Genomic DNA, 19404 nt, shown 5'->3' on the forward strand with positions numbered 1-19404 from the left:
ACACAAGCAGTGTGACCTCCATTCCTAAGATGGGCCCTTTGACCTGCTGATGGGCACCTTTTCACTTCCCACTGTGAAATGAGGAGTGGACTGTCTAAAAGGTCCCGGATGATGCAAATGCTCCAGGTAAACAGCCGTGAGGGCACTGTCCTGTAAGCCCATTTTTTCCTCCCGAACAGGTATTTGTTTCATGGAATACCATGCATAGAATGTCCTGATTAAAATTCAGGTTCGTCCTCAGCATTTCTGAGGGCCTGAGGTTGGGCATCTTAACAGACTCTCAGAGGAAGCTCCTGCTATTCCTCTAATAGAGGAGACAGGAGCTTTTGGTTTATCTGATTGCTAGGGGAGTTCAATTAAGACACCAGTCTTGAATACTAGAGGCTGACACATCAATGCCATAATCTTCCCTGCCCTTTTGAGCAAACATGAGTGGCCTCAACAAAGACTCAGGTGTAGCTGGATACTGGCCATGCAGGTGCCCAGCGGCCTAGCACGTCAACTCATGTCCTGATGACTACAATGACCGATCCTGTAACTGCTGTGTGTCTCTACATAGCCATACACCAGCAGATGGTTTTCTTTTTCTACTCCCAGAAATGGGTCTTTCTGAGCTAAGGGAAGGACTGAAGGAGATGAAAGGGACTGCAACCCAATAGGAAGAACAATACCAACTAACCTGACCATCGAGACTACCAGGGACTAAACCACCAACCAAAGAGCACACATGGAGGCATCCGTGGCTCCAGCTACATATGTAGCAGAGGATGGCCTTATCTGGCATCAATGGAAGGGGAAGCCCTTGGTCCTGTGGAGGTTTGATGTTCCAGTGTAGAGGAATGCTGGGGCAGTGAGGCAGGAGTGGGTGGGTGGGTGGGGGAGCACCCTCATAGAGGCAAAGGGGAGGGAGCATGGCACGGGGAATTTGCGGAAGGTAAACCCCAAAGGGGGATATCATTTGAAATGTAAACAAATAAAGTGATTAATTAAAAGGAAAAGAAATGGCTCTTCTTCCAGGGTATGGACAAGCTAGGGTTAAGGGTTATCTGGAGGAGAGTCACTTCCAGAAGGGTTAAAAAAAAGAGAGAGAAAGAAACTTAAAAAAAAAAAAGATCAATCAGGCTTTTTATATTTGGATGGGCTGGAGTGTTTTTGTGGAGGTTATCTTGATTTTGATGTGGGCTTAGGTTTCCTGTGCTGCCTCAGTGCACACACCCTGCCTGCCAAACAAAAGGGTCCTTGATCTTCCACTTTCTTTGTAAGCACAGTTCTCCACCCAGGGAAAATATGTGTATCATTTTCCTCTGAGACAAAAGAAGAGGCTTTAGTAGGAGGCCCTTCCCTGTCAAGGACCTCAGAAGAAAACCCAGTGAATAGAACAGTATGGCGTATGGATACCTCTGAGAAGTGACCTGGCTTTAATGGTTGCTGTGGACTGAAGGCAAGATGTAGGTGGGATCTTCTGCACACAATCAAGGCTTAGTCTTTGGTATTTCCTTTAGTCTGGAAGTCAGAAGAGCCCCGGGCATATCCATTCCTGAGTGGTTATGTACAGAGGCCCTTGGAGGAGGGTTACTTTCCCTGATGCTTTCAGGGAAAGCTAGCAATGCTCTTGGATGGGGGATGGGGGAGGGTATGGGCTTTGCCCCAAACATGCCTTTACTCTGTGATGCATCTTGCTGGGAAACCCTAGGACATGGCAGGCAGCCTTCTGGCACATTGTCCCTCCCACCCTCATGTCCTGCCCTTCTGTAGTTCTAGGATAAAAAACTTTGAGGGCTACGGAGACAAGGGTGTAGCAGTCTTGGCTCAGGAATGTCCTGAATCTGCAGCGTCCTTCCACAACAGCCTAAGACTCAGCCTGGCAAACGGACCTTTAGAAGGACCGCTACCCAAGCACCTCAAACATTTGCTGGCAAGGTCAGGGCAAGTGGAGTTATTGTACTTCTATGTAGGGCAACATAATTAGATGCAAAATGTGTAACTAAGACATTTGGACATCTACAAGCAAAAGAAACTCAGCATATGAAATTTAATTTTTCCCTGGGAGGAACCTTGTGGTTATTATAGTTTGCTTCAGAATTTGTTGCGAGCAGGAATGGACCACAAGTTTGGCTCACTCCTCTCTTCTTATTGTCCTAATGACCTACTGATGAAAGCAATCTGCAATTTGCTGCTATCTTATTAATTAGTCCACTTCCCAGAGTTTTTAATGGTCAGTCTTACATTGACACCCAAACTTGTCTTCATCAACAAGGAGGATAAAACTCAACAGGTGTCGTTTTGTTTCTCAGCAGCTGCTTTTGGATATCTCTTGGACAGAGCATCTGCACTGTCAGGTTTCCAGACCTCATTGTTATACATAATCCCCAGAGTTTTCATAGAGAACATCCGGAACAAGGTAGGCCTGGTACATCTTCATATCTAAGCAGCACAGGCAGGCTGAAGCTTCAAGGCAACTTTCATTAGCTATTCAAAGCGCCACTGGAACAAAGCTGTCTCTCTTTTGGGTTCTGTGGCTTTTGCCCAGGGCCACAGAGGAAATTCTCAGTGAGGAAAGAGTTAGCTCAACAAAAGGGGAAATAAGCAGGCAGGTGCTTTCATAAATCACAAGGTTGTAGCGTGAAGGCCCTGGGCTGGACTGAATCTCACTATGGAGACCAGATTGGCCTTGAACTCACAGAAATCTGCCTGCCTCTGCCTCCCAAGGGCTGGAATAAAAGGCTTGCAGCACCACACTGAGCTGCAATTTTAAAAAGACATGACTGGAGATGGTTTGCATTCTGTAACTTAAACAAAGGCCTTTTAGTTAGATTACTTTCGATATAGCATGCATAGGCTGTACAAAGTTCCTTTAAGAACTAGACACTGAGTTTCAAAAACATGGTATAATGTACTTTCTCTATCATTTTTCTGTAGTGGATTTGTTAGCAGAGAGGATTTTGTGGCTTCTATAGGAAAAAGACCCATTAGCTTACAACAAAATTTACAAAGAGGAAATGCCAAATACAAACTCTGTAGATTCATTATTCCTATGCTTACATTTTATAACCTTTTTATGTATTAATTAATATTTTATTATTTATTCTAATTCTTCTCATATGGAGTTTTATATATAAAAAGCTTTGATAAGATAAGAATTATACTGTAAACTATGCAGTTCCCATTAGGATTTAGCTTTTGGATTTTATTAATTTCATAAAAGCATTCTAGGATGTGTTTATGAGCATGTGTATTTTAAAGCTCAATTAATTTTGGGGTGGAGTATGCACCATTGTCATTTGAATGCCCATCACCCTTGGTAAAACATGAACTTCTTCATCGCATACATAAAGGACACCAGTGTCCAGCTAAAATGCCCCCTTTTAGATGTCTCTATGAGAAAGATACTACTGAGCATTTGAGAGGAGTGTCCTACAGGACCATTGATGCTTCTCTGGGACAGAAAGTCCCACAAGGGAGCAAATGCTACTAAGAATCGTCAACAGGAGTGGCCTATTTGTCGGTATGTGACAGCACCAAGTTCTTTGAAAACTGTGGTATTATGTTTGTGTCTTTCACTAGTTCCCAGGTTCAGTCTCAATTCAAGGTATTAACAGGGATGGTACAGAGCCCTCACTATTGAGATTTTTGGTCCCTGTAAAACAAGCCCTAGAAAATTCTCTCAAGTCTCTTCCACCATGAGGAGGAAAAAGCAACAAGGATTCCTCAGTTAACCAGAAAAGTCTTCACTACATGCAGGATCTGTCTGGTTTTGTTTGTTTGTTTGTTTGTTTTTGGGGGTTTTTTTGGGGGGAGCCATCAGAATTGTGACATGTAAATTTCCATGGGTTAAAAAAAATCATGATATTTGCGGTATTTTGTTATAGCAACTCAAATAGAATATATCAACATGAAATAAAGAAGACTATGGGATTTTTTTGTGTCTAGCCAGATGAACTTGAATGAGTGTGTGTGTGAGACATGTATGTGGTGCATGTTTGAATGTGTGCTTCATCCTAGGAAAAGGGACAAGGACTTCTGTTTTTTTCACACTAACTCTTGACATGGCTACTTCTTTCTCTTTAGGGAGGTTTTTCATCTCCTAACCCTACTTTGTCAGTGTAAGCACAGAGAGCTGAGGCTGGAGTCAGAAACTATCCTTTGAAGCTCGGGACTGACTCCACCTCTATAGTAACCCAGTCCCTTGAGCTCCGAGGCCATCCAGGAGGACCAGCAGGCAGAAACCACAGCTGCCATGTCCCTTTGAAGATGTTTGCACTGTAAGCAGAAACTGGAATGGCTTGCTCAAACTTGGCTCCTCAGTCAAATTATTGAAGCTTTTCTTTAGATTCCTTTTGCTGTGCGCTCCTGAAAGGTCTGCAATACACTGACTACATGAAGTCAAGAAATAATCTGGAATGAGTATTGTCTGGTTTTATAATCTTCTCTCCCAGGCCTATACTTGTGACTGTTCACATGACTGGTAAACCTACAGTATTGCATGGCCTGCTTTATAGACATCCATACATCCCACATCACAGACCTAAGAAAGAGAAACATTTTCTAGAGAACCATGAAGTGCTGAAGGCACAGACATTCTTTCTTTTATTCCTTGGAGTCATCCTTTTTCTCTTGAGTTTTGTTGATTTCTATCTTTTTGCTCACTTTAGGCAGAACCTATGCGATAGTTAATTTTCGTCACCATGTTGATTGAATTAAGAAACACCAAGGAGATCAGAAAAGTACTCCTCTGGCTATTTCTATGGTGTGTTTCCAGGCGTATTAGATCCATGGATCTCTGAGATGGTCTAATTCACTGAGAGATTAAAATTTTCAGTAGTAGCATGGGAGGAGGAGTGGAAGGCGAGGCAGAGCTGAGGATGTAAGACATTGGGGTGTTTCACTGGCTGCGACTTCTGACTCCGCTCCCTAATATTCCTATCTTTCTGCTCTGTCTGGTGAGGTGAGCTACTCTAGGGCTCTCCCTCATATGGTGGGGTGGGCAGAAATCTCTGAAACTGGGAACTAAATAAATCTCCCCCTTGAATTTTTAAATTTTATTTTAGGTATTTTAACTACAGTAACATGAATTCTGACTAACGCAATCTGGTATCTCTTTGTATTCACGTTTTGGTCAATATAAATGTGGCTTTTGGTTATTTGCCAACTACAACCATTTCACACGTGACTATGTTTACCATAGCCAGCCAGTATAGTGGCAGACTTGACATCAGTTGGGAGAGACTTGATAGAATGCTTTCGATGTGTAGAGATCTCATTAGCTGTCTTTCTGGAGCCTGAATGAACACTACATACATTTTTGGCTGTTTGTTTTGATTGCCAAAAAATTCAGATTTCTTCTTGGTGTCAAAAGTCAGCACTTACCATAATGAATATATAAAGAGCCATTAATATTAGAGATTTTAGACACTTCCTTTTTAATCTGCAGTGAATATGTGTGCATGTACTATCTTTTCCATTGTGTCCCATTAAATTAATCTTTCTAAGGCAAAAAGCTCTGAAGTTAGAAATAAACTAACCAACAACCCCACCATCAACTAAGCCTTCCCCACAGTTGGTTGTTAAGGAGCCAAAGCGAAACCCCAGGCGTGGCTTTCCAGCTACCCGCAGATTCCTATCTCTAAGTCTTTCTTTTCCCATCCTGTGGTGTCTTTCTGCCATTGCAGTCTGTACAGAAGAGCATTTCCCAGCAGTACTAGCTACCTCTCTGTAGCTCTGAAGAAACACTTACAGTACCAGCAAGCCACGGGGCTCACTCATCAGGCAGCCTATTTCTCAAAGGACAAGGAAATTTCCGGGCATTTGGCTCAGTTTTTGATTCCCAGAAGCAGCCCCGTTTTAATTGATTCTTCTTTAATTTTCTCATATACTCTCACTTTGCCTCCAGTCGCCGACGCTGTCAGCATTCATTCATTGCCCTGGGGACCCTTAGAGCAATGTGCGAAGAATCTTATCTGGATTTCTGTGTAACTCATTCTTTCAGAAATAAAAATTGGGCCTTGCTCTTTTTTTTTTTTTTTAAATGTATGTGGCTCCGGTATAGTTTGGATGTAGTTTGTCTCCAAGGGTCATAAGTTGGAGGGTTGGTCCTAGGAGTGGGTGTGTTCTGACATGAGGGTGGAAATGGTAAGAGGCAGGGCCTAGGTAAGGCCAGTCACTGAGGATGCAGCTATTGGGGATCTTAATGCTGTGCTTGTGGGACCTGGGTTAGATGTTGACGAAGGAAGGAAGGAAGGAAGGAAGGAAGGAAGGAAGGAAGGAAGGAAGGAAGGAAGGAGGGAGGGAGGGAGGGAGGGAGGGAGGGAGGGAGGGAGGGAGGGAGGGAGGAAGGAAACCTAACTCCTAAAACTAGCGTTTCCTATCTCACTATGTGACTTCCTTCCCATAAGCTATCTTTCTGAGGTCACCTGTGACATAGTGTCATAACCTGAGGGGCTTTCACCAGAGCCCAAATCGATGAGGTTACCCCGTTATTGCCTTTCAGCTTTTGAAGTTATTCTTCTGTCCTTGCCGAAAACAAGGATGTTGAAATAGCAATAGAAAATGAACGAATGTAGTCAAAAACACTGTGCCCAAGACTCATGAATCGTCTGCTCACTTATTCATGTGTGCAGGGTGAACTGTATAAATGCCCCTGTTATGCACATGTGACACAATGTACCTGGAACATTTCAACATTCCTTTCTTGAACCCTCTCCCCATATGGGAAACCTCTTCTCTTAGGTTCCCCTCAGTCAGATCTCTCCTCACATCAAGCTGTCTTAGACAAGTTTGTTCTGACTCTCTAGTACGCTGACTATTATATCCTGGGTTCCTACCCGTGTATATTTGGATGCCCAGAAGAGTCAGATATGATGTTCTTGGTAACAAGGCATAATTATAAAGCCTGCCTAACCTGTAGACACCCTAAACAAGGGACATTTGCAATCTTATAAGCTCTTCATGAAGACTGCAATTGTTATTCTTATCTTTTTCCTGTACTGCAGAGCAAGACAACGATGTGAGAAACCCCATTTTGCATTCTAACGGGCAGTGCATGATTTTCCTTCAGACCTCTTGGGTTCAATGTTTCCTTTGCCCCAGACACTGTTCTCAACTTGTATGTCCTTTCTCCTTCTTCAAAGGTTTGCTCCAAGGATATCCTCTCTGTGAGGTGTCCCCCGCTGCTCTGTTTCTGACCTCTGTATTATTCCCTAGTCCCTACCCACAGTTTTCTCTTCTAACCCCTGACAGAATTATCAGTGCTAAGAACACCAGGGCTTTGGTCCCTGCTGCTCACAGGTGAGTCGCCACCCCCCCCCCCCCCCCCCCGCCAGGAGTGCCTGGCACGAAACTCGAGCTCTCTAAATTCTGCTGGCTTTGGTGAAATGGCACCGCCTTACAGAGCTAAGAAGGAATGGAACTACATGCTCACACATCTGTCTAGCTGTTAAATCTCTCAACAGCTGCCTTCTAAAGTTATAGAACTCTGCGGAGTATAGCAACTCTTTCTACTGCATCTGTAATGAAGCTCATTGCTGTTTCGAGTTTTCTGGCCTTGGATTATGACATCACACAGATCTAGTAGGGCTTGGGTTGAGTATGCCTTCCTTTGTCTCCTGCCCTGCTGCCTGGGGCCTTCTCCTGGACTTCTGCTACCCAGTATGCATTATTTCTGGATACTGTTTCCTCCCATTTCTTGCTTTTATTTAGCTAGGATCCATCTTTCAAATGCAGTACTTTTCTAGGCCAGTGTGCCTACAGGATGAATTTCCTGAGGCTCCTCTGCATGTTAGAGCATGTTTAATTTTTCCTTGACGATGGGAAACAGGCTGTGTGGAGGTTTCCAGTTGAGAATGACTCCCTCAGCCACGCGCGCAGGCAGCACCTCGTGTTCTATGCTGTCCAAAGCTGTGACTGCTTAGTCAGGGAAAGCCTTTTATTCCCCTCCAGAGACACTGGGGTCTTTTTATCTTGGTACTTTGAATTTTCATGATGTAGAATAAGGAACACTTTCAATGCCTAGCACGAGGAGTTTCTGAGGAGGGCCTGAGCCCTGAGGAATTCTTCCCCACGACTTTGATAATTTACCTCCTCGACGCCTTTTCTGAGACCCCAGTCACACATTACATCTCTGGAACGTGACTTGGCTCTTCCTGTACTTCTATTTTCTGCCTCTGTCCCTTTACTCCCTACCTTCTGTGTTAGCTCCTTAACTATTTCCCAGCCGTTTCATCAATTATTGTTTAGTTTTATGAGTTATGTTTTAACAACCTAGAAGGACTTTCACATTCTTTTGCTCCATCTCCGTATCCTATTCAGTCTTTCTTTAATGAATTCAAAAGCTTCCTAAATCCTCTTCAGTGCTAGACCCAAAGCTTACGTCTTTTAATCTCTTACATCCCTTAAATGATCTGTTTCTTCTAAGGGATAATTTATTTTTCTATTTTAGTCTCCTTTTCAAGCCAGCAAGTCTCTCCCATTCCTCTGTAATCCTCGCTAATTTATCATATTTGAGGAAGAAAAAAATAAAGAAAAAAAACAGGGACAGATTTGTTCTGTGGTATGAATAGAAGTGTTTCCCACTAGATATGGATTCCAAATGTAACTTTATGACAAGAGGAAGGGTAACACATGGTGGCCATCTTCCTTCAGAGTGATTGGTTGTGAGCAGTATCGCTTATGTGACTTAAGCTTCACTCAGAAAGCCAATGCCTGAGTCAGGAGTCTAACTCTCACACTGTTTGTGGTTTAGTTAAGACAGTACGCCTTTTTCCTTGGAGTTTGCCCTAGCCACTCAGGCAGGAGTGAGGACACAGAGGGAGAGATGGATGAGAACAGTAACTTTCCACTCCTCTTCCTCCTCCTTCTCCACATCTTCAGCTCCACATTTCAGAGTCCTCCATCCGACCCAGAGCCCAGCCCTGCTCTGCCTCTTAACTTCCAGTTTCTAGAAAACACTTTATTTTCTTCTCAGGGATAATGGACTCTGTGCTCGGTGTCACTTGTGACTTCATTTCCCACTGTATTTACATGTGCACTGGGGGATGCTGTGTGAGACACCAGGCAGCCAATGTTAGGTGGAGGATGCCTGCTGAGCCACAACTGGTGATTTCTATTGAGTTTTTTGGTTTATGTTTCCCAGGTAATTAAATATGATACAAGTAACTATTGGTATTATTTCAAAAATTTCAAAACGTAGATACGGTTGTCGTTCCCCTAACAAGTGAATCTACATATCACATTTTCATTGGCTAGGGGTTATGGGGTGAGAAGGGTAGCTGAGTAGATAGTGCTATCTGTGAGTCAAATGGTAAAAAACAAAGAATAATCCAATGATAGCGAGGCCTCTTGGACTTCTAGCAACATGAGCTGGGTGTCAAGACTCTGGCCGTGACCTTCCAGGAAGAGGATGTGGAGAGCAGGGTTTTCCCTCCTACTGTTTCACCTGGATATTGATCGGACAGAAATTAGATAGCAAGAACCGTGCGATGCAGATGCTACAGCAACTTAACTTACTGCTGTGGAGCGTTTGACTCTACTGTGATTTCTGGACAGCTGGCAGACAGAGACTCTGATGGGGTTAGCTTGCACACAGGAAGGACAGTGTGCTGGAGTCAAGTGTCTGCTTCCCTGAGGATAAGGAGGGCAGATGACAGGAGCCTCTAATGAGGTAGTTAAGACCATGGTTGCTATTGTAAAGTGGAGGTGCTGAGTTTCTGAAAGAGAAGGTTAGTGTGTGGTAAACGGCCTTCCTGCCCCTAGTAGGCTGAATTATTAAAAAAAAACCAAAAACTCAGAGATGTATCCACCATACATGACAGAGATGTGTTCTGTACAGATTCAAATGTTCCAGGCAGGAACTGGTCTTACAGTGAGAACACCCCAGGGGTAGGGTGTATGGGTTTGTTGGGTGGGGCCTAGGCATTGGAAATACAAAGGGTCTGGTTGTCTTGGGTAGCTGCCCAGGTGTCCCTTCCTAAGCCATCTGCTGGTGTTACTGATGAGAGAAGTCTCCTTACCCAAGCTAAGGTATTGATTAATATGGCAGGCTGATCAAATAAGAAGCAGAGAATATAAATCAGAACAGGGATATTTTTTGAAGGTTGAATTTTCAGTGATGTCTAGAATATGAGGAGGCAGGTGTTCATGAGAATCATCCTTGCTCTCGTCTACAGGCTAGAAAGCCCTCAGCTCCAGGAAGACAAACGTGACAACAGGAGCCAGGCATCTCACTGTCTCTGAACTGTATCCTGAGCTGAGCTTTAAACACTCACTGTGAACTCACCAAAGGACCATGCCCTTCTGCTCTGGGACCATCCATCTCCTCCAGGAAACATGCAGGGTCCAGCAGAGTCTACAGGGTCTTTGGCCGACACTCCCTTGTATAAACTAGAAAAGTGAGATGTGAGAGCCACAGGAAGTCAGAGGTTGAATGACGCTCCAAATAGTTGGAACATGGAGTTTACAGTGCATGGTCCACTCTATGTAAGACAGCTTGGGTCCATTTGGCTGGAGTTTAAGTCCATCATGCCCTGACTAAATAACTCTCCTTATAAGGTCAGTTCTCCTGGAAACCACTGGTCAAGAATTTACATTTTACATGTCATTTCTCTCTCAAAGTAAGCTTCTAGGGCCTGATGATTCCAATACATATTTATAGCTTGCATTTGTATCTCCAGCAGGACTAATTCAGCTCTAAACTCAGAAAATGGAAGACGGTCTTATTTTAAAGTAACAAAAATTGGCACGCGTGAAACCATACTCAGTAGGATTTTGACACTCATGTGAGACACTTTTTATTTATTCAAAATCGCTAGAGATTTAACAAAAACTTATAATGGTGGGCAAAACAAAACAAAATAAACAAAATAAACCAAAAACCCACCCAACTTTATACTAAATACCTATGCCCTTCCTATTGTCCTTTAGTGACAGAAAAGTATGCTGTCTGCTCATGGGGTTATGTATAGCTTATACTATAAAGACTCTACTCAAAATTGTCTAGGTTAGATTCCTGTCATCTGCAGATTTGGGGAAGAAATCCGTCACCTCTGAGCCTCCGCTCAAGTCTAAGGGACAGAGTTAAAGATCACACTGCCTCAATCTGATGTTGGAGCCCACGTGATGTGCAAACAGCAGAGTGTGCCACTCTAAGCGATACACGGCAAGCATTCTGCAGTATAATGTGTTTCTCAATATAATTTTGTTCATCTTTAATATTTAATGTATTCACTCATTACGATAAACACATTTAACTCAACGCACAGACAATTAAGTTAAGCGACGGAGACTGTCAGTAGAACAAAGTAAAAGGCAAATTCTATCACTTGGAAAGCTTTCTCCCTCTGTCGTTGATATGTGATCCCAGCATTGAGTTTCTCAATCCCCCCCCCCGCACACCCCACCCACCCCCACCCCACATACCCTTTGAAAGAAGTAGGAGACAGTTGTGATGCTTGCATCTATGAGGACAGGACAGTTTCAAGGCCTCTCTGTCTGCGTGCCCATTACTCCTGACCCATCTCCACCAAAGTTCCCAGAACAGTTGCTAACATGCAAAGATGGACTTGCCAGCTATGCGCAAAGATGATGACATCACAAGCCCTGTAGGGTGGGATCCATTTCCTCTTGTGTCATCTTCTTTCATCGCTTCCCTGCTATCTCTCCTCACTCACTCATCTTTGCTGAGCAAACATGGCCACGCTGGCCCTCTATCCTCTGCCCCTTACTACTAATAGATACCTATGCTTTGAGTTAGTTTCAGGTATGTCTCTCACTAGTTCCTCACTTAAGACTCTGGGGTAGTCTCCTCAAAGAAGCATGCTGGGCACACATGTGGCCTCACTAATTTGTCCCTTGTGGGTTTTCCCATCAAAACTAAGCTCTGTCTTACTCTACACTGGCTTTAAAACTGAAATTGGAACAGTTGTAGTAAAAAAATTGAGAATGATGGGTCGTGACTGTAATCCCTGCACCTTCGAGACAGAGGCAGAGAGATGGCTATATGTACAGAGGTATCCTGGGCTATACAGTGACTTCTAAGTCAACCTGGGCTGCAGTGTGAGACAGTGTTTTAAACCCTCCTCAACTGAAGCTGTGCATGTGGAACACAGTAGTGACAGCTCCTTTACATGCGAACCGTGTGGCAGCATGTTTTCCAGTTCACTAGAGCTGCTTTGTGCCTATGAGAAAAGTGTGTGACTTCTTTCTGGTCCATTTCTAAGATCCCAGGTTGGTTATCTGTTAAACAACTAAAGTTATCATTTAATGAGTCAGGAATACTACTTAGTGTCATGGAAGACAGTAAGAGTACATACTATAGTGACCCTCTCTGCAACATGGAGTAGACAGCTAGTGTGTAGAAAGTTTGGGACCTCCAAGGATGGCAAACTGGTTCCCACTCAGCTTTGTGTAATAAAAAGATGTATAATTGCACAAGAAAAGAAGCACTACTAAGAAACCACGAGTGTCTAATGGCTTGAGTTTCGTAAACTTAACACTTTTCCGAGTTTAACCCAGATTGTGACAACTCTGAAATCTTGGCCTTGCTTCTACCAAGCTCAGTCATGGGGAAGATCATGCGGTAGAGAAGGGGATACGCTTCTTCCTGCCCAAGTGCTTTCTGAAACTGACAGCCTGACATCCTTCGACAGCACTTGAAACCCTGGACAAGCTCTTAGCTAAGAAAACAAGTCCTGGATAAAAGTCTGACCCATATATCCAATTTTTTACGAGGTGTGTGTGCTGGGATTTTGTCAGAGTGCCATCCTCTGTAACTAGCTGGGCCTTAGTGTCCATCCACACTTCCTAAACCTATGCAGGTGCTTCTGCAACGTGCTCCACTGTGTCACTGAAACTCCGTTCTCTTGGTGATCTTCTTTCTTACCTTTATCACCTAGTTCACAAAAATCACAGTGGCAAGCATTCGTGTATGTGTGTAAGTGTGTGCACTTGCACACAGGCACACACACACACACACACGCACACACCCCTATTGTTCATCACCTTCAGTGTGAGTACATTGTTTCTGAGGTTACCTTTAACCTAGCTTATTATAATCACTCCCAATGGACATCCTTACTTTTGCGTTTGATCCCTGAATCAGATTGCTAACATATCAAGTCAGAGTAAGCCTTCTGCAAACGAAGCCAGACTATGTCAGTTCTGCTCCTGCCCTCATTGTGTTGCAAGGCCTCCTGGATCTATCCAACCTCAGCAAGGTCCAAGCCCTCCTCCTGCTCAGTGCTTCCCTTCTGTGCACAGCAGGTAGGTACACTCCCAGTCTCCAGTCTCTGAGCTCACCCTTCCCTAAGTCCTCACAGGGCTGGCTGGCTCACTACTTCAGGGAAGACTCAAAAGCCACCTTCTGAGTCACCCCATTGAAAGTATTGTATTTTCTGTGCTCTCTGTTTGAGAGGAGTCTGGAACTTTCAGGTGATGTACTGTCTCTAGCAACTGACTTGGTGGTGGTATACAGAGAGAGAACAGCGAAGACCTGAGACCTTAGCTGACAGTGAGCATCTCTATCCTCTACTGATACTTCTGGTTGTCAGTAACAGATCTCCCGATTCACAGCTCTACTGAGACAAAATCTATTCTGTAATCTCAATATATTTTTTTTTGCCATTTCATTTGGCAAGCCAGGTGGCTCCAAACTTTATGATACTTGGAAGAGATTCAAACACAGGGCATCAGATGCAGGGTATGTAAGCTTGGCTGTCTGTGAGCTCACACAGACTATAGTCCATCTCCGATATCTCTCTTTGGCCATGGGTCATGATTTTCCAAATGGAACTCGAGATCTTATTCGAATCCATCCTTCATATACTCTGACAGGATAATTCTGAACTCAAACCCACCAGTGGCAATTTGCATGAAGAAGTCTTTAAATGAATATTTTAACATGTATGTTAAACAAATGAATTCAAACATTTAAAATGTTCACTGCAACTCTAAAATTATGTCTCTTCAATGGCATATTGAATATTTTTTTCCTCACTAGGTAGCAAAAATGTAATATGGCAAGAAAATATGAGGAACAGATGGGAATGTCTTGGTCAACTAGAGCTCTCTTTCTGACTGGAGAAGTCTTCACCTCTAACAGAAAGAAATGTGACTGCATATGCACCATCAGCACCTGTAGCAGCACCAGCACCAGCATCAACACCAGCATCAACACCAGCACCATCACCAGCACTAACACCAGCACCACCACCAACATCAGCACCAGCACCAGCATCAACACCAGCACCAGCACCAATACCAGCACCAATACCAGTACCAGCACCAGCACCAACACCAAGACCAGCACCAGCACCAACACCAAGACCAGCACCAGCACCAGCACCAACACCAGTACCAACACCAGCACCAGCAGCAGCACCAGTACCAACATCAGCACCAGCACCCCAACCCGACTGACTGCTATCAAAGCCTTTGAAACATTCTTTGCAGCCCTTAGAACATAAGTCATTTTCAAAATATGCAAGGAATGGTTGCATTCTTGGTAACTGTATTTCCATTCCCTAAACCTTTCCTCAAAATTCTACACATTCTGCTATCTGGCCACTCTCTGCTTCCCCACAGGTATACAGTGTGACAGGCACATGTCTGTCACACATCAGCAGGTGAGGGAAGAGCTGGGACCCCCTTCCTCAACAAACAAACAAACAAACACTATCACCAACAACAAAACCACCCTTCTGTTCTTCACCAGGCAAACACAGAAATGCAACAGGCTTTAGAAGTCTACAGATCCCTAACTCCTTGCATCTTCTCCACGGTGGCTGGGGAATGACCAGGGTGACCTCTCACCCCTCCGATTCTTGGTATGATCTCATAAACATAAAGCTTGTTGCCTGTTTCCTAAGATGCTCTTCAAACTAGTGGCTACCTTAGAAGACATAGCTGGGCATTAATGATTGGCTACCTCCAAAATCCCACTCTCCAGGCACAGCAGTGAGATGGATTATTCTCTGCAAACAAACCGAGCACAGTCCTGTGGGCAGCATAACCCAGCCTGCATCCCACTAAGTCAGCTAACCAGCTAACCAGCTAACTAGCTAACTAATCCATGCTGGTGATTACTGTGTTTGAATTAAAGAAGTCCTTGGCCACCTGCCTTGTGCCTGTGACAAGTTCCCTTTTTTTTTTTAAATCCTATTTATCTTCACAGTCATCTATTTGTGTCAAGACAAGAAGCATACGAGCACAGCATCTGTTACTAGAGTCACAAAATTACCAAATACTTCTAGAAGGAAAGAAATAGGCGATAAATCCAGATTACATGTCAGGTGTCTTAGGAGGGAGCATTAGTCTTTCAATCACAGTGTCTTGTTTAAACTGAGCATATGGCATTGACAGCACAGTCTCGCCAGCTCAGCCTGGTCTGTAATAGGGACAGGCACCACAGAAATGTCACCTCTTCTGATTTGGCAGAAGAAAGCAGCCTCTCCAACTCAGGCAACCCCCGTCCCCCGCTGAGCCCCTATAATGAAGTAGGCAACCATTGAAGATGCTTCCCCATTGGTTACTTTTATTCTGCTGCTGCTGAAACCTATGTAAATTCAGAATCTGATTTTGGGGGAAAATATATAACTTTTTGTGGCAACTAATACTGATCATACCCACTGGGAGAGTTACTTGATTTCTTTCTGCATGTAAGCAACAGGTCTGTGTGGTCCTACTAAATTAACCTCCTTGCTGGGTTTAAGTCTTCAGACTTTAGGGAGGGACAAGGGAAGGCAGTCAGGTGTTAGAGGCAGACAGACCACATGATAGGCACACCTGATGAGAGAGAGATGCTAACAGTCTTTCCAGACAATCCCTGGCAACCTAACAGCCCCGGAATCTGAAAACTGGACCTAAAATATGCCCAGCACTGCTGCTTGGATCCAGTCTCCCTGGTTCCCCGCCAAGCGCCCATGTGAGCCACACCAGAGCGCCCTGCCCCTTACCTGCCAGGCTGCCCGGCCTCTGGAGGGTGGCGGTGGCATACAGCTCCTGCGAATGCTTGCTGTACTGCTCAGACGCGTGGACCAGGCGCTTGGTGGGCGACAGGGTGGCGTAGGTGCCGATGGTGGAGCTCAGCTGGTGGATGGGTGAAGAGGAGATGGTGGACTGCACGGTGGGGGGCGAGGTCACGCGGATCGGGGACAGGCCGGCCGAGGACACGACGATGTTGATGGGCGAGCTGGTGCTGTAGGACTTAGCCAGGCGGCTGGGCGACTGCTTGGGCGAGGAGCCGCGCGGCGCGGCGTAGGCAGCACCCTCCGGGGCCGAGCCTCCGCGCTGCAGCTTGGTGGGTGAGCCGCCCTGCGTGGTGGTCAGCGGGGAGCCCCCGCGCGGCGGCGCGGGCAGCGTGGAGCTGGAGTAGTAGAGCGCCGCGGCGGCGGGCGGCGCGTCGGGCAGGTGGAAGGCGCTGCCCAGGCTGGGCGCGAACGGTTCCCGCGGAGGCGGAGGCGGTGGCGCAGGCTCGGAGCCCGCCAGGTGCCCCGCGCGGCCGGTCGTGCCCTGTGCCGGGAAGGAGAGCAGAGAACAGGCGCGCTCAGAGGTGGAGAAGCAGCCGCCCGCCCGCCAGCCCCGCCCGGCTGCAGAAGACAACTTCTGCGCCCAGGCTACGCGTGGCGAGGGACGCGAACCCACGCCCCAGCACGTTCCCAGCCTTGTTCCTTTCCAAGGGGAAAAGGAGCGGGCTAGCAGAGGCCGGCTGACAAAAAGGCGAGAGGCATGCGTCTGCTCTGAGTTCCAAGAGGTTTTAGTCACAGGAGAAACATTTAAAGGCCACCCAACCGGTGATCTCTCAGAACGCCCTCTCTCTCTGCTAGCTTTAATGAAAACTCCAGGCATTAAACGCTCCCATTATTCCATGAGACACACTTTCAGCCACCGAAAACTGACCGAATTGCGTACTTAGACCGGGACATAAAAGATGCACTACTTAGAATTTATTCTGCTGTCTTGCCGTTAAGACTTTTTAGTCAAGAGTTAAACGGAGGGAAAAGTGTAAGCTTGGTTTTCACAAGAGTAAGCTTGGTTTTTCAGTTAAAAAAAAAAAAAAACTAGAGGAAACAGATCAATCAAAATTGGAAACGTTAAAAGTGCTTCCTTTTCTGGTTATTAAAAGTGTACTCTAGATGGCTCAGAACAACACCTCTGCTGTTGTGTCTTCCGACTGAAAGCCAGTTGCTTTCTTTGGACTTACAAGAACACAAAAGACCAGGGCTGGGGTGGAGTTAGAAAGACAGTTTCCTCTAATCTTGCTCAGAGACAAATCTGCATTAGAATGAAAATACCGAATTGTCATCTACTTATGGGCAGAATGACTAGATTCTCCAAGCTTCACCCAGGGCAGGAGAAAGGGTCTGGGGGAGTCCCTGGTGTGCAAAGCTAGTAGCATCTCACAGTGTGTGAGAGAGAAGCTGTCAAGGAAGGGTATGGAAGGAAGAATGCTGGTTGGGCTGGGAAGGGAGCAAGGAAATGAAGGGAGGGGGGAAGAAGAGCTGATAGATGCTCTCCACAGGAAACTTCCATTGTGCCTCTGCCCTTTGGGGTGGTATTTGGCAAGTGGGAGGCTGGGCACTTTATCTGAGCACACACAGCATTCCAAATTGTCTGGAGAAACACTGAGGATGTACCGAGGAAGCATCAAGATACTGAATTAAGAACAAATTGGGACTCGGGGAGACATCTTAGTAAAATCTTGTCTCCTAAGCTTGAGGAGTCCAGCCTGATCCCTGGCACCCACATTTCAGGGGGCAAAAGGGGTTAGTGCTACACTGCACTAGGGAGGCAGGCAGTCTGGCTGTCACTGGACAGCCAGTTTAGTCTCTTTTTTAGAGGTCAAGACCAATGAGAGATTCTTTTTTTTTTTTTTGGCAGGGGTGGGGATGGGGGGGATGGGGTGTTGGAGTGTTGATGTACAAAACCCAGGGAGGCTGTCTTCTGACCCCACCCCAACATGAGTAGAACATGTCAATGCACCCTCATGCACGTGTACACAAACACACACACACACACACACACACACACACACACACACACACAGCATTTTATGAGGGAGACAACTCTTTGCTGAGAGACACTCTCTGTGGAAGGTATATATGTGTATTTCTACCACACACATTTGTTTATATATAATGTATATGTTTAATATAAATCTCATAAGTGCATTACATATCCCAATATGAACCGGAATTATTTTAAGCTTACCATGAGGTGTGGGATGTGAGCTCCGTGCACTTGCTCACAGGAGTCTCTCTAGAAACCACAAGAGAACCTGATCCATAGAGAGACTGCAGTGGCATTTACTCAATCAATGAAGGAGTGATTCATAAATTTGGCCTGAGGTTTTGGCTTTGAGAGTTTGAAAAATGCACAAGCTCTGGAGAACTCTTGTGTCTTCCTGAATCCCATGGCTATGGTCTAACATCAAACTAAGGAAGCTTGGAGTTGCTCCCTTAGCAGGACCATAAGAGACTGGGCTTCTGAAACCAAACTGTAGGTGAAAATTGCCAGGGAACTTCTCAAAAATATTGGAACAGCTAAGATCTACCCTAGACTTTTAATCCCAAGCCTTTGATGGTGGTACGTAAGCATCAGGTAAGTAAGCCAGCTTCCCAGCAGATTTCAATGCCTAACACACATGAGAACCAGATCTCAGAGTTGTGGTCTCCAGAGTGCGCTGTCTATTTACCAAACAACAGCCTCGCTGCCTCAAATAGAACAGAATCACTGGTGGGGGCCAAGTTACTTCTGCTAGGACAAGCTGTCTAGGTGACTGAAGTCTCCTCCAAACTTTGAGAACCAACAATGGCAGACCATCTAGTTCTGGGCATCTGAAGTGGGTCCTGGGGTTGATAGCAGTCTGTCGAGGGAGGTAGATGGTACTGATCCTAAAAATTCCGACAAGCACGCAGACATTTTCCCTCTGAGGCTCCACTCTGTTGTTGACTAAGATCTCTATGACCTCGTATCTGGCTAGCGAGTGGTGGGAGAGCCTCACACAGGATGATAATGGCGGAAACATTAAGAATAGGGAGTCCCCTGCTTACAATAAACTCTATTATGTCTTCTATGACACAAATAATGGCCTTCTATTACATTAACAATGGCATTAGAGAGGGCATTCTTTTTTAATGAATAATGATAAATGTGCCTAATTTAAGTGCAGCTGTCTTTTTAGCAGTGAATGGAGGTTGATACAGAGATTATATAATCGGTCACAATACAAAGAATAAGTGATTTTGATCTACTCAGCCCTGAGCTGTACTCCACTGCCTCCTCTCAATGCTCAGGAACATCATGGAAGAAGGAATGGAAAGATTCTAAGTCAGAGAATAGGCAAGAGTGTTATGTGATAGTGTCTTCTCGCCACAACAGGGACATCCCAACAGTAACTCACAGAGGCTGTGGCTGCCT

At 45.2% G+C, this 19404-nt stretch overlaps 1 protein-coding gene across 3 annotated transcripts in view; it reads right to left on the reverse strand.

Moving 5' to 3' along the window:
• Ctnnd2 (catenin delta 2) overlaps positions 1-19404 on the reverse strand; it is an 810770-nt gene that overhangs the window by 338977 nt on the left and 452389 nt on the right. For all 3 annotated transcript variants that reach the window (XM_021182851.3, XM_021182850.3, XM_029469859.2), the window contains one exon: positions 15942-16497. In XM_021182851.3, coding sequence (XP_021038510.1) covers positions 15942-16497 — 556 coding nt within the window. The remainder of the gene's footprint in view (positions 1-15941; positions 16498-19404) is intronic.

The sequence above is a fragment of the Mus caroli genome, unplaced genomic scaffold (genome assembly GCF_978045245.1).
Source record: "Mus caroli unplaced genomic scaffold, Mus_caroli_1 scaffold_16, whole genome shotgun sequence".
Classification (NCBI taxonomy): domain Eukaryota; kingdom Metazoa; phylum Chordata; class Mammalia; order Rodentia; family Muridae; genus Mus; species Mus caroli.